This window comes from Balaenoptera ricei, chromosome 2, assembly GCF_028023285.1.
Source record: "Balaenoptera ricei isolate mBalRic1 chromosome 2, mBalRic1.hap2, whole genome shotgun sequence".
Classification (NCBI taxonomy): domain Eukaryota; kingdom Metazoa; phylum Chordata; class Mammalia; order Artiodactyla; family Balaenopteridae; genus Balaenoptera; species Balaenoptera ricei.
In genome coordinates, this window is record NC_082640.1 from 140,132,536 (window position 1) to 140,145,064 (window position 12,529).

General features: G+C 43.1%; 1 protein-coding gene across 2 annotated transcripts; it reads left to right on the top strand.

Annotated features, from left to right (window-relative positions):
• Window positions 1-706: 706 nt before the first annotated feature.
• On the top strand, window positions 707-8,522 carry PTGDR (prostaglandin D2 receptor). Of its 2 annotated transcripts, none has more exons than XM_059915705.1 (2): window positions 707-1,677; window positions 8,133-8,522. In XM_059915705.1, exons 1-2 carry the CDS (start codon window positions 832-834, stop codon window positions 8,370-8,372), a joined length of 1,086 nt encoding a protein of 361 aa, XP_059771688.1. In that variant the 5' UTR covers window positions 707-831; the 3' UTR covers window positions 8,373-8,522. The 2 variants fall into 2 exon arrangements, with proteins under 2 accessions (XP_059771688.1, XP_059771687.1); XM_059915704.1 differs by having other exon boundaries at window positions 707-1,874; window positions 8,133-8,305.
• Window positions 8,523-12,529: the final 4,007 nt, after the last annotated feature.

The window sequence follows — 12,529 nt, forward strand, 5'->3', positions numbered from 1 at the left end:
CAAGACAGATGGACTCTATAAATAGAAGATCCGGGTTCCAGGTCCAGCTCAAGTACCAGCTCTGTCACCTTGGGAGATGATTTAACCTTCCAAGATCTCAGTTTCCTCACCTAGGCAATGAAGCTCATTGTTCCTGTTTCAGGATCTAGAAGAGAATGGAGCTAAGGCTTAGGTGTTATGCGAAGGTTGGTTACCTTTTCCCCTCCTTAAAGCACTAATAAGAAAACTAGTGGTAGCGCTTTCTCAGCCTCCCAGCCGCGCTCAACTTCAGAGTTCTTCTCGGCCACTACTAGAGTCCCACCACGCCACCACCTCCTCCTCGGGCCCCTCTCCTCCCAGTGGCTGCGGCTTAATTTCCCCTCCATTTCAGTAGTTCTCTTGCCTCACAGGAAGGACTGGTCTTGGATGCTGGGAGTCTCCTTCCTTCCTTCCTCCCTCCCTCCCTCCCTTCCTTCCTCCCTCCCTCCCTCCCTTCCTTCCTCCCTCCCTTCCTCCCTCCCTGCTTCCGACTCTGGGCTTGAGGATCTGTCTCTCCTCAGGACCCGGCGCGTCGGGGCGGAGCTCTTCACTCGGCTGCCGGGGGTCTCTGGGAAGCCAGCGCGGGGTGCGCACCCGGCCGTGCGTCCCGCCCCGAGGGGCGGGGTGTGACCCGAGAATTTAGATAAGAGGCGCCTGCGGTGGGGAACACACCGCCATCCGCGGAGCTTCCTTGGCGGCGCAGCCTCTCCGGCGGAGCCGCGCGCGGGGCGCCCGGGGGGGCCTCCTCTGCACCCAGACGCCGTGGCCCCAGCCCTCCCGCAGCTTCCGCTCCGGCTCGCCGCGCCTCCCGCCATGAGGCCGCTGTTCTACCGCTGCTGCAACACCACGTGGGTGGAGAAGGGAAACTCAGCGACGATGGGCGGGGTGCTCTTCAGCACGGGCCTCCTGGGCAACCTGCTAGCCCTGGGGCTGCTGGCGCGCTCGGGGCTGCGGTCGTTCCCGCGGCGCTCGCCGCGCCCTCCGCCCTCCGTCTTCTACGTGCTGGTGTGCGGCCTGACGGTCACCGACCTGCTGGGCAAGTCCCTCGTGAGCCCCTTCGTGCTGTACGCCTACGCGCAGAACCGGAGCCTGAGGGGCCTGGTGCCCGCATCCGGCAGCTCGCTGTGCCAAGCCTTCGCCTTCTTCATGTCCTTCTTCGGGCTTGCCTCGACGCTGCAGCTGCTGGCCATGGCCCTGGAGTGCTGGCTCTCCCTGGGGCATCCCTTCTTCTACCGACGGTACATCACGCCGCGCCGGGGCGCACTGGTGGCGCCTGTCGTGGGCGCCTTCTGCCTCGCTTTCTGCTCGCTGCCCTTCGCGGGCTTCGGGAAGTTCGTGCAGTACTGCCCCGGCACCTGGTGCTTCATCCAAATGGTCCACGAGGGGCGCTCGCTGTCGGTGCTGAGCTACTCAGTGCTCTACGCCAGCCTCATGCTGCTGCTGGTCCTCGCCATCGTGCTGTGCAACCTGAGCGCCATGCGCAACCTCTACGCGATGCACCTGCGGCTGCGGCGGCTCCCGCGCTCTGCCCCCAGGGAACGAGCGGAGCTGGCCGCCGGCGAGAGGGAAGAGACCCCGCCGCCCCTGGAGGAGCTGGATCACCTCCTGCTGTTAGCCCTCATGACTGTGCTCTTCACCATGTGCTCCCTGCCTTTAATTGTGAGTCGCTTGGCGCTAAGGCTGCGGGAGACTGAAGCGCGTCGGGCCGCAGCTGCCGGGAGGGAAGGGTGGAGCGCATTGGACGCGGTGCAAGAGGAGCTGCGCCCTGAGCCAGGAGGGTTTGTTGCTGCATTCCCCGGATCAGGTTCCCTCCACAGCCCCCAGGAGATAGAACCCAATTTGTTGAGCCAAAACAGGTAAAGCCCAAGAAAGGCAGGGAAAGCCGGAGCCGGATGGTGTCCCCTTAGCCCCGCAGAACCTCTCCAGTTAGCAGAACCCCCTCCTCCCTGCTTTCCTCTGGGAAGATCTCGGGGTTATTTATGCACCTCAGGACTTTGAGGAGCAGACCTTGGTTCCTCCTTGGCAATACGAGTCCTTTACCACTTCTCGATGGCTACGCGAGGTTTTATTTCGTTACACCTTGCCCATGATTTTAGTGGCATCAGAAATGGGCAAATGGCATCTGGGAGTTCTCCCCGGTGTTGGCGTGGAAAGGGAATAAGGGAAGGTGTGCTCCTGCCAAAGTGATTTGCATATGTGAGTGACTGAAAGCATAGGTTTAGGTTTTTGTTAACTCGTGCGTAAACTTTGAGGAGTGGCGGATGCCGTTTCTGGTGCTGCAGCTGCGGGGGATGGTGGCGGCAGAGGCGGAGAGGATTTGGATTAGCAGATGTGTAGGAACGTTTCCTCTGGTGGTGTCGTTCTGATAACCTGTCTCGACAGGTTTTGTTTTTATCTTTGCAAGCGAGGTGACCTGAAAGCCATTATCCTGGGTTTCAATCACTAATGGGGGTGGTGGTTCAGATTGAATTACTTCGTCGTTTTGCAGGTATTTCCTCTTGTGACCCCGGCCAAGACACCTAGGAGTGGCTGAGGCTTGAGAGAACTTTTTCAGCCTTGCTCCTCTCCCTCTCCAGACCCCACAGTGTACTTGTTCAACGTGAACAACATTTAAATAAATTCGTTGCCAAGTCCAGGTCACTGGAGTCCTGAGACTTATGTGAATAAGAAAGTTAAGTTTCTCATGGCAATGTAGCAGTTTTGGACATTACTTTAAAGGGTGGATGAAAGTTAAATATAGTGTGATTTTTCCCTTAAATGAAGGCCTTAATGTGTTGGGCAAAGAGCTCTCTGGGTTAGGATCAGAACTCCCCAAGATAAATAAATAAATCTATATCTATATAAACAGAGAGATAGAGATATAGGTATAGATATTTGGCAGTGGTTTTCAAACTTTAGCACGCTCAGACTCATCAGCAGTGCTTTTAAAAACAGAGCTGGCTGGGCCCCATTCTCCAGAGTTTCTGATGCAGACATTTTTGAAGAATTCAGCAGCCTCTTCTTCACCTGCTGATGTGGGGATCACATTTTGAGAACCACACTCTAAAGCAAGCCTTAGAAATCACAGCCCACAGGCCAAATACGTCCTGCCTACTGTTTTAGTGCAGCCCTGGAGTTAAGAATAGTTTTTATGAATAAACATTTGCCATAAATTTGATGATAGGGCACATGAACTCTGAACCCCAACTAAGTCAAATATGATTCCAAGAAAAAGACTCACGCTTCTCCTTAATAGACATGTATTACCAAAAATTGTACTCAATTATTATTACTATTATTATTACATTTTTAATTTCATCAATTAAAATTGTAGAAACGTGTTTTCTCTCTTGTTAATAAGTACCTACTAAATATTCACTATTTGCCTCTTGGCTCATAAAATCTAAAATGTTTGCTCTTCGGCCCTTTACAGAATATGTTTTCAGACCCTTGCTCTAAAATAAGAGCCTTACTTACCTGTGCTGTGATAAAAGCAGAAATTAGCCAAATGCCTGGACATTATGTCCTGAGTTTGAATGTTTTAGTAAGAATAATGCAGAAAGCATAATACGTTGGAAAGAACATTGCATTTGCCGAGTGTCTAAGGCGATTTGAATAACTCATAGGGGCTTGTGAGGATTGAAGGAAATAATGGATTTGAAAACGATTTTCTAAAAAACTTGTAAAGTTTCAAAGACATGCAATGCGGACAGCATTCTTCACGGGAAGTATCATTTCTAGAAAGGATAAGGGCTTTAGCATGGGTTTGAATCAGATCTCATCACTTACTAACTATAAAAGCGCTTACTTATCCTTTCTAACCTCAGTTTCCTCGTCTGTGATGAGGATAACTATTCTTGCTCTGTAAGATAGTTATGAAGATTTGAAGTGTTATATATACATATATATATACACATATATGTGTATATATATATATATATATATATATACACACACACACATACATACACACTAACCAGGTGCCTGGTGGCCTCAAAAATTATTATTACTAATTATTATTACTAATTATAACATCCATTTATTATAATTGCCTGCTAGACAGAAAATTAATTAAGAAATATGATCTCCGAAGATAGTATAATATTTTAAGGCAGTGGTTCTCAAACTTGTTCTAGTCTAAGGACCCCCTTTTCACTCTTAAAAATTATTAAGGACCCAAAGATCTTTTATTTATGTGGATTATATCTATTAGTATTTACCATATTAGAAATTAAAAATAAGAAAAATTATAAATATTATTGTAAAACAAGTTACAATGTACTTATTGCTTGTGTTTTTGCATAGGTGAAAGAGAAGTTTGAGATTTCAAAATTATTTAATGAATGATAATGAAGTGTAGGAATATTAGCAGGTAACATGGGAAAAAGCATGTTAAGAGCACAGAAGCACTGAGAACAGTCTCTGAAAATGCACATATGTATACCCTATTACCTTAGAAAGGTCTAGAAAATGCAAGAGTACACAGCACATATTCCATTAGCCATGGGAGTGATGATGTCATTCATTACACATCAGGCAGCTTCTGCGAAACTCACTGTACACTTATGAGAGGATGAAAGTGAAAAAAGACAAGTAACATCTTTTTATGAAAATAGTTTTGACCACATAGACACACTGAAAGAGTATTAAAGACCCCCATTCTTTGAAAATCACTTTTCTAAGGAAAGGATTTAGTGATTGGAAAAAATAAGGCTGTATGTGAAGGTGGCTAAACTTAAAAAAAAAATCTTGCTCATCACATAAATATTGTATTTCATTAAGCCGGTGAAAAGTTTGTTGGAATATGATTTTTTAATTAACTTTGTTATAATGCTGGATTAGAGCAAGATGTTTAGATTGAATTCTCAAATTTCCAATTTGATACGGTAAAAAGAAAGTATAGAGAATATGGGAGGAGCTTTAGCGGCAGTTTGCAGCATGTTCTTTAATGTATACAGAGTATTTTCATCAAAATTATTTTTACCTTAGAAAACCACAGTGTTTTGGAGGTTGGTCGGGGAGCAGGAATGGCTGAAAGAGGGTTTTCACGTATAGATTCAATGTAGTAGTTGACAGGTTTAGAAGCCAGGTAAAGGTGTGCACAAGCTTGTGTAATCGCATATATCAGAATCCATGGAGTCAGAGAAGTGGTTAGAGGACCTCCTGCATGCATTGAGATAACTCTGTGTGAGTGTGTGTGTGTGTTTCCTTTTGTTGAGCAGAAAGAAGGGTGGGATGTTCCATCCAAAGGAGGCTGTTACAAGTTGTGTAAGGGATGGTAGCAAGAGACTGGCCCAGGGAAAAGGGTCAGAAGTGGATTTAAAGAGCTAGAGCAGAGGCTGAGGTCTAGGGTGTGGTGATAGATGAACTGAATGGGAGAGGACGTTGGAATCAATGTTGCTGTCCTAAGCAGGGATGTCCAGTCAAGCTGTCGCCAGAGAACAGGCAACAGCAACATTTTTTTGTGGACCCCTAATTTCAACAGAGGGCGCTCTTCTCACACCAGTTCTCTTTGTGTAATGCCCTGCATGCGTTGAACAAGCCAGTTGTGTATTCTGAGGGTATTCCGTATTCAAGCCCTCTGTCAGAGGAGCAGTTTATAAAGTATCTTCTAGGGAATACCATTGATCATGAGAGGATTTTTCGAAAGTCTAGATTGTGTTCAAACGGATATCTTGTGAGAATTAATAGAATATGTACTTTGATCACTGTCACGAGGGAATAAATTTGTCATATTTTTAGTAAACTCAAGAAATAAATAAAATTAAAAGGCCGTTTGTAGAATATTACATTTCTAATACAAGTCAAGTGACTTGAAAGTACAAATAACCTAATAATATGCAATAGAATTGATATGGATAAATAGTGTACAGAAATAAAAGTTGTCTTAATTATATAAACATCATTCAGTTACCCAGATCCCAACTAATCAAGCATTCTCAAATAGTAAGAATTATATCTTGCTGCACTCCACTTTGAGGAGAAAGGAGCAAATATAAAGATTAAAGTCATATAAAGTGTTTGCTTTTTCAATCAACTCAGGTGTGTAGCTTGTTGTCATCCATTTATTCATTCATCTCAGATCTGGAACCTACAACATTCCAGGCACTGTAATTCATTGTGGGGATATAAAATGAGAAAAACATCACATCTGCCCACAGAGCTATAATACTGGGGGTGAGAGGGAGTGACTAGGGCCAGAAAGAAGTTAGAAAAGGAAAAAGATTGACTCCTAATTGATAAAATAATAATACTAGCTAATTATTGAATTATTATTAATGCAAGGACCTGTTCTCAAGGTTGTACTCATACTATCTCATGCAAATTTCATAACAATCCTGAAAGATAGGTGCACTTATCCCCATTGTATAGATGAAGAAACAGAGTAACTTGCCTGAAGTAACACAGCCAGTGAGGCGATTCTATCTAACCTGGATGGTCGGACTCTAAAGCTGATGAGCTTAACCACCACCTTAACCATCACCAGAGGCTTCGTGATGGGGGTAATATTTTAGGTCAACCTGGAAAGAAGGTAGGATTTGGGCATGTAATCAATTTCCACATCTGTAAAATGGAGATAATGAACACACTTACTTCACAGGACTTTCATAAGGATGAAACAAACTTTTAAAAGTAAAACGGAATGGTGCCTGAGAATACGAAGCTCTGTGTGGACATTAGCCATTTTTATTACTCTTAGTGTTATTAAGCAGTGATGATGGGAGAGGGCTTCCAGGTAAACTCTTGTCTTCCTAAGTGCACTAGATGGGTGTATCTGAGCCTACAGAAAAGAGAATAAAAAGGTAAGGAAACACTTATGGGAACATACATCTTCTCATATCCCTGATTGCGTTGAATGGGTCTGGTCGGTGTACTTATTCATATCCCCTCCCATTAATGTTGAGTTCGCATATTTTCTGGTCCATTAGAGTCCATTTTGTCCCATTATGGATTTAGAATCTCAATGAGCATGGGCGATGTAAGAGCACGGAGAAAAAGTGGCTGGCCTCCAACCGAGTGGGAGACAGTTGTAGAGCTGGTCTAGACAGCAGTGTCGGCTGAATGGCAGGAAAGGGGTGAGGCAGTTTGCAGGGCCCCCAAGAGGCCAGAGAGCTCAAGGAAGAGCAAGACAATACAGGAGTGGCTGGGCACAGGTAAGGAGGCTTATCGCTCTGTGTATCTTTCTTTTTTCTTCCTAGTCTGAAAAGAGGATGACAACCACAGAATGATAAGCATCTGTGCTAAAAATGAGTAGTTTACACAAGTTGTCTCCTGTCTTTCCACTGGAATATGTCCTGCCTCTTCACGATGATTAAACGTTTCTGTTTCAGATGGACTCACAGACATAGAAAACAAACTTATGGCTATCAAAGGAGAAATCGGGGGCAGGGATAAATAAGGGATTTGGGATTAACAGATACACACTGCTATATATAAAATAGATAGACAAGGACCTACTGTATAGCACCGGGAACTGTATATCTTGTAATAACCTATATTGGAAAAGAATCTGAAAAAGAAAAAATATATACATTTATATGTATATACATATACATATATATGCTGTACGCCTAAAACATTGCGAATCAGCTATACTTCAATAAAAAAAAATTCAGAGAAAGAGAAAACAAGTTTCTGTTTCATTGGTGTCTCCACACATGTGACATTTCACAAGTGTGACTTATTTCTGGGCTAACCAAGAATCGAGGATAGGAAGGAGGCAGAGGAAAAAGGGAAGAGAATCAGTATCTACGGGAGTGAGGTGACTCTGTAAACGACTCAGTAGACTAGATTTGTCCCACTTCAGCTCTTCCTCTACACCGCCAGGCAGGGAGCGGGCAACTCCAGCCCTGCCACACTCACTGCAGGTGGACCAGCTCCAGGGACTTAGCCAGGGGCTCCCAGGAGGACCTGGCTTCCACTGAGCCTCCCAGATCGGCCCTGCACCTCCCTGGCTTCTCACTTGCACCCATCCGCCGTGGTGGCCTTAGCTGCTTATAAATTTACCCAAATGAATACTCCAAGCCAAGCTGCCATACTCTTACGGAAAAGTAATGTTTCCTAAGTGAAGTAAGTGAATTTGTTGCGGCCATCGACCTTCCACTCTCCTAATTGAATGTTTTTCTTTAAAACAGTATCGTGCTTACTATGGAGCGTTTAAAGCTGTTCACGAGAAAAATGGAACTGCTGAAGAAATTGAAGACCTCCGAGCCTTACGCTTTCTCTCTGTGATCTCCATTGTGGACCCTTGGCTTTTCATCATTTTCAGAACATCGGTATTTCGGATGTTTTTTCACAAGATTTTCATAAGGCCTCTTATGTATAGAAACTGGCAAAGCAATTCTTGCGGAACTAACATGGAATCCAGCCTGTGACAGTGTGTTAACCTCTCTGGTAAACTCAGCAATATATCACATTTTCTGGCAAAGAACCATGATCAAAAAAATCTTACAAGTTATATCCTTAAAAGCTATGTCCCATAACAAAACATCTAAATGTATTTTCGAAACTATTCGATCGATCTTAATAATGTGTTGTCACTCTGTGTTCATGAACCGGTTCAGTGGGGTTTTTCATTTTGAGTATAATAGCAACTACAGTTTCATATATTGTAAACAATGTTAAAAGTCTTAAAGCAATGATGGTAATTGTTCCAGTGTTTGTACTTGGTGTCCCTAATTTTTAAAGGCAGTCTTGAGACCTCTGGGTCTTTATTTAAATTCAGTAGAAACAACACAATTTACAATTATGTGATAGGTGTTCTTAAATTTTCTTACCCTCTTTATTTCTAGTGGAAGCTGATTTGTTTATTTTGCATCACAATTGCCCCTGTTTAATTCTTTCCTTTGCCAACTGATACAAGTATAGCCTGAATTATAGATGCTCCTCTGAAAAGGGTGGTAGAAAATATAGCTAGGTGAGGTGTTTGGAGGGTCCTTCCCCAGCCACCCGCTGGGAAAACGCTCACCACCTTGTGTGAAGAGGCGAAGCTGTAAATAAGTAAACGAAAGGCAAGATGTGACTATGGTCTACACCCTAGAGAAGAAAAAATTCTCTTTACCCTTTGAAGTCCAGTTTCTTGTGTGTTGAGGTAGGGGTGTCAGTAGGCATGAAAATTTGGAATGGGCTACAAAATGTTGTTTCAGTCTTTGGAACCTCCATCTTGTAGGTTTATCAAAATAATGGATTCTTTGGTGGGGAGGGATTTATGGTCTTTGGAAGACAGGGATGTATGACTTCCCAGAGAGCATGTTTACTAAACATGGCTGTGTCACAGCCGGGCATTCAGCACAGGGACAAGCTCACCCGGGACTCAGTCAGCTGAGAGCAGTGGCAATGACCTTAACATCTACATGTTAAAGCCATATTCTGCCCTTGGTGGAGACAGTAAGACCTTATTGAGGTTCCTGAGAGATACGCTTTCAATCTGGAGCAGAACATGGCTCAGATGGAGCACCACCAAGCACTTTAATTGTACATAATGTTTACAAAGGTTAGCAACACTATGACCAAAAGGGAAAAGTGGGGAAAATACAGCTGCAGCTGTTAAACTAAGCAAGAGACCGTAGACCCAGCCTGCAGGGAAGAACTTTCACCTTGGGTAAAAGATGAAAGTTTTTTCTTGGGGGCGTCAGAGGGGTTTCAGCATCTGTGGGGTACCTGACACACTCAGACTCTGAGCTGGAGAGCCGGCTACATCTGAAGAGCCTGAGACCCCCATTCAGCCATCCCTTCCAAAGATCAGAGTATTTGCCTTATTTTCAGCTTAGCAGCAGCCCCATTTTTTCACCTCTGGTTTATCGCAGAGGTGGTATTAACCTGGAAATATATGTGTAATTTTTGTGTGTAGCAAAACTGTGAAATGGCCAAATTAGGAATACAGGAATTATAATCTGAGACTATGATGTGATGAAAAATGCACTTCTTTTCAAGTTTAACACTCGTTTGTATATTTAATTTGTAAGTACCTGTATGTGTTTCATTGTCAGAGGAAGTGCATCTGTTTCATGCTCTCCTTTTGGAAGGTGTGTTATGATCATTGTCAAGATCATTTGAAAAGTTCCCAGATACATCAATAAACATAACTTTATGATATTTTGCAAAGAAAATTACCTTTCTTCAAATGAAATAAAAGGGTTTAGTTTTTTTATTTTGTTTTGTTTTCTTGTTTTGAGTAAAGGGCTACCAGCAGTCTTTCGTTCTCTAGCAGTTTAATAGTGAGGATTTTTATAGGCTGTTCTGTTAGCATATGTATTCCTTTCAACAAGTTTGCACAGGTTTATCCAAGGAGTTAGTGGTGCTTTCTGTTTAACACGGAATGTAGATATAACATCTGGATGAAATCCATGTTAAGTTAAAAGTCAACTCTTCAATGATCTTCACTGATTTACTCATTAGATCATTAAACATTAAATAAGTGTTAATTGACACATACCTTGGGTCAGGCAATTAGTTAGGTGCCGAGGAAAAAAAATACATAAGACTTAGTTCTGGTGCATGATTTGCTTATTGTCCAGTGGGGGAGACAAGCATGTAAACAGTTACAATAGAGTATGGAAATCCCAGTAATAAACGTGCACACACAGTCCCATTACAGAAGAGGAAACCTGAACTAGGGGTGTTGTGTAGGGTTATCAGAACTTCACAGTGAGAAAGATGCTTAAGTGAAATATTGAAGATGAGTAGGAATTTTGACTCCAGTTGAAAACTAAAGAAAGGACTAAAATAGTCTACATAAGAGGAAATACATATGGTTAAAAAATGTAGAAAAAATTCCTATCTAATCAAAGAGATGCTAAATTAAAATCAAATTATCAAGGACCACACACAAAAATAATTATGACTGTCAATGACAGAAAGGCTGTTAGTCAATAAAAGGAACACTTGTGCTCCCCTGGTGAGTTTGTAAATTTGTCCACCTTTTCTTGATAGCAACCTGACACTGCATATCAGGAGCCTACAAGTGTTCTTTTCTACCATTCCAGTGACTTCACTCTAGAATTCTCTTCCAGAGGGGCTGTCACAGTTATGTGCAAAACTTTTCTTTGTAGCATTATTTATAATAGCAAAAAGATGAAAAGGAATCCATCTACCTGACCAAAACGGGTTAAACAAACTCTTCAGGTATAATATAGATACACACACAAACATATATGAAAATTATGTAGCCATTAAAAAAAGACGTTTTCAAATAATTTATAAAAATTTAGAAGAAAGCTTACAGTGTAATACGAGGTGAAAAAAGTGTGATACAATGTATATTAAGGTGTGATCCATAATTAAATATGCATATAAAATACCTTGAAAAAATAAACCAAAGAAAGTGTGAACCACAGTTATCTTTTTTATGGACGCTTTTTCCCACAATTCTTCATATTTTCCAAGTTTTAAAATAATACGTCAAAATTTCTTTTACGTGACATTCTTTTTTTAAAAGAATGAATAGAAATGGACTGAGAAGACAAGGCGGAAAGGCACGAAGGGAAATATTTCACGTCTAAAGGACCAGTATGTGCAAAGCCATGCAGGAATAAAGGAGTGTGGCATGTCCAGGCTTAGTTAGTAGCTTCATGTGGCAGAAGCTTGGGAATTATGAGCAGAGGTGGCAGGAAAAGAAGCTGAAAAGAGAGGCAAGTTTCACACCATCAGGGGTGTTTGTTGCAGGCGGTGGAGGTTTGGAGCTCTCGTGGGGCCCGTATACACGCTGGAGACTTTGAAGCCAGGGTGCAGTCGGAATGGAGTTTGAGGAAGGTCGTGCTGGTGGTATGGATTATGGATGGTCAGGTGGGAGGCCTCGTGTGGTTGTGCAGTCCGTGCACTAGACCAGGGTGCTGGTTAAGGAAGAGAGTGGGACTCACTTTCCTGGCTGCTTGCCTGGACGTGGAGTGCATCACCTCAGAAGAAAGGGCCCCCTTTGATGATCTTTCTACTGGGAGGAGGCACAAAAATGCCAAATAGGCAGGCCCAGGAGGGCCCTGCTGCCAGGGAGGGAAAGAGGTGAGAAGGAGCTGAATTCAAGCAGTGCCAGGGAGAGGTAAGTTGCACAGCTTTTTAGTAGGTAGAGCTGATAGGGAGGATTCCAACTTATGACTCAGTTGTGCCTTTATTCTTCTTTCAATATATTCAGGCACAAGTTAGGGAAGGGAAAAATTCTGAAAAAAGTCTCTTTTTCTTTTTTTCCTGACATTCCCAGTATACCTGGACAGAAGATTGCAGTTGACTCTAATGAACTTTCTGGGTCATCTATGGATTTTAATTATATGTTACCCAGCCACGTTAATAAAGGGCCAATGATTAGGACTGTTAATTTAGTTCCAGAAGTCTATCAAAGGCTGACTGGGCTAGATACTCCTGAAGCTTTAGGGGAGAGAAGGGATCCCACAAATAAAACCACTAGGATGATCCAACTAGTGGATTCGCTGGTCCACCAAAAAAGAAAAAGAAAAAAAAATACCAGCCAGAAGACCAAAAAATGTGCAAAAGACTCCATTCATAATGTTTCTCTGAACTCTGATTCTCAGATCTTTTCAGT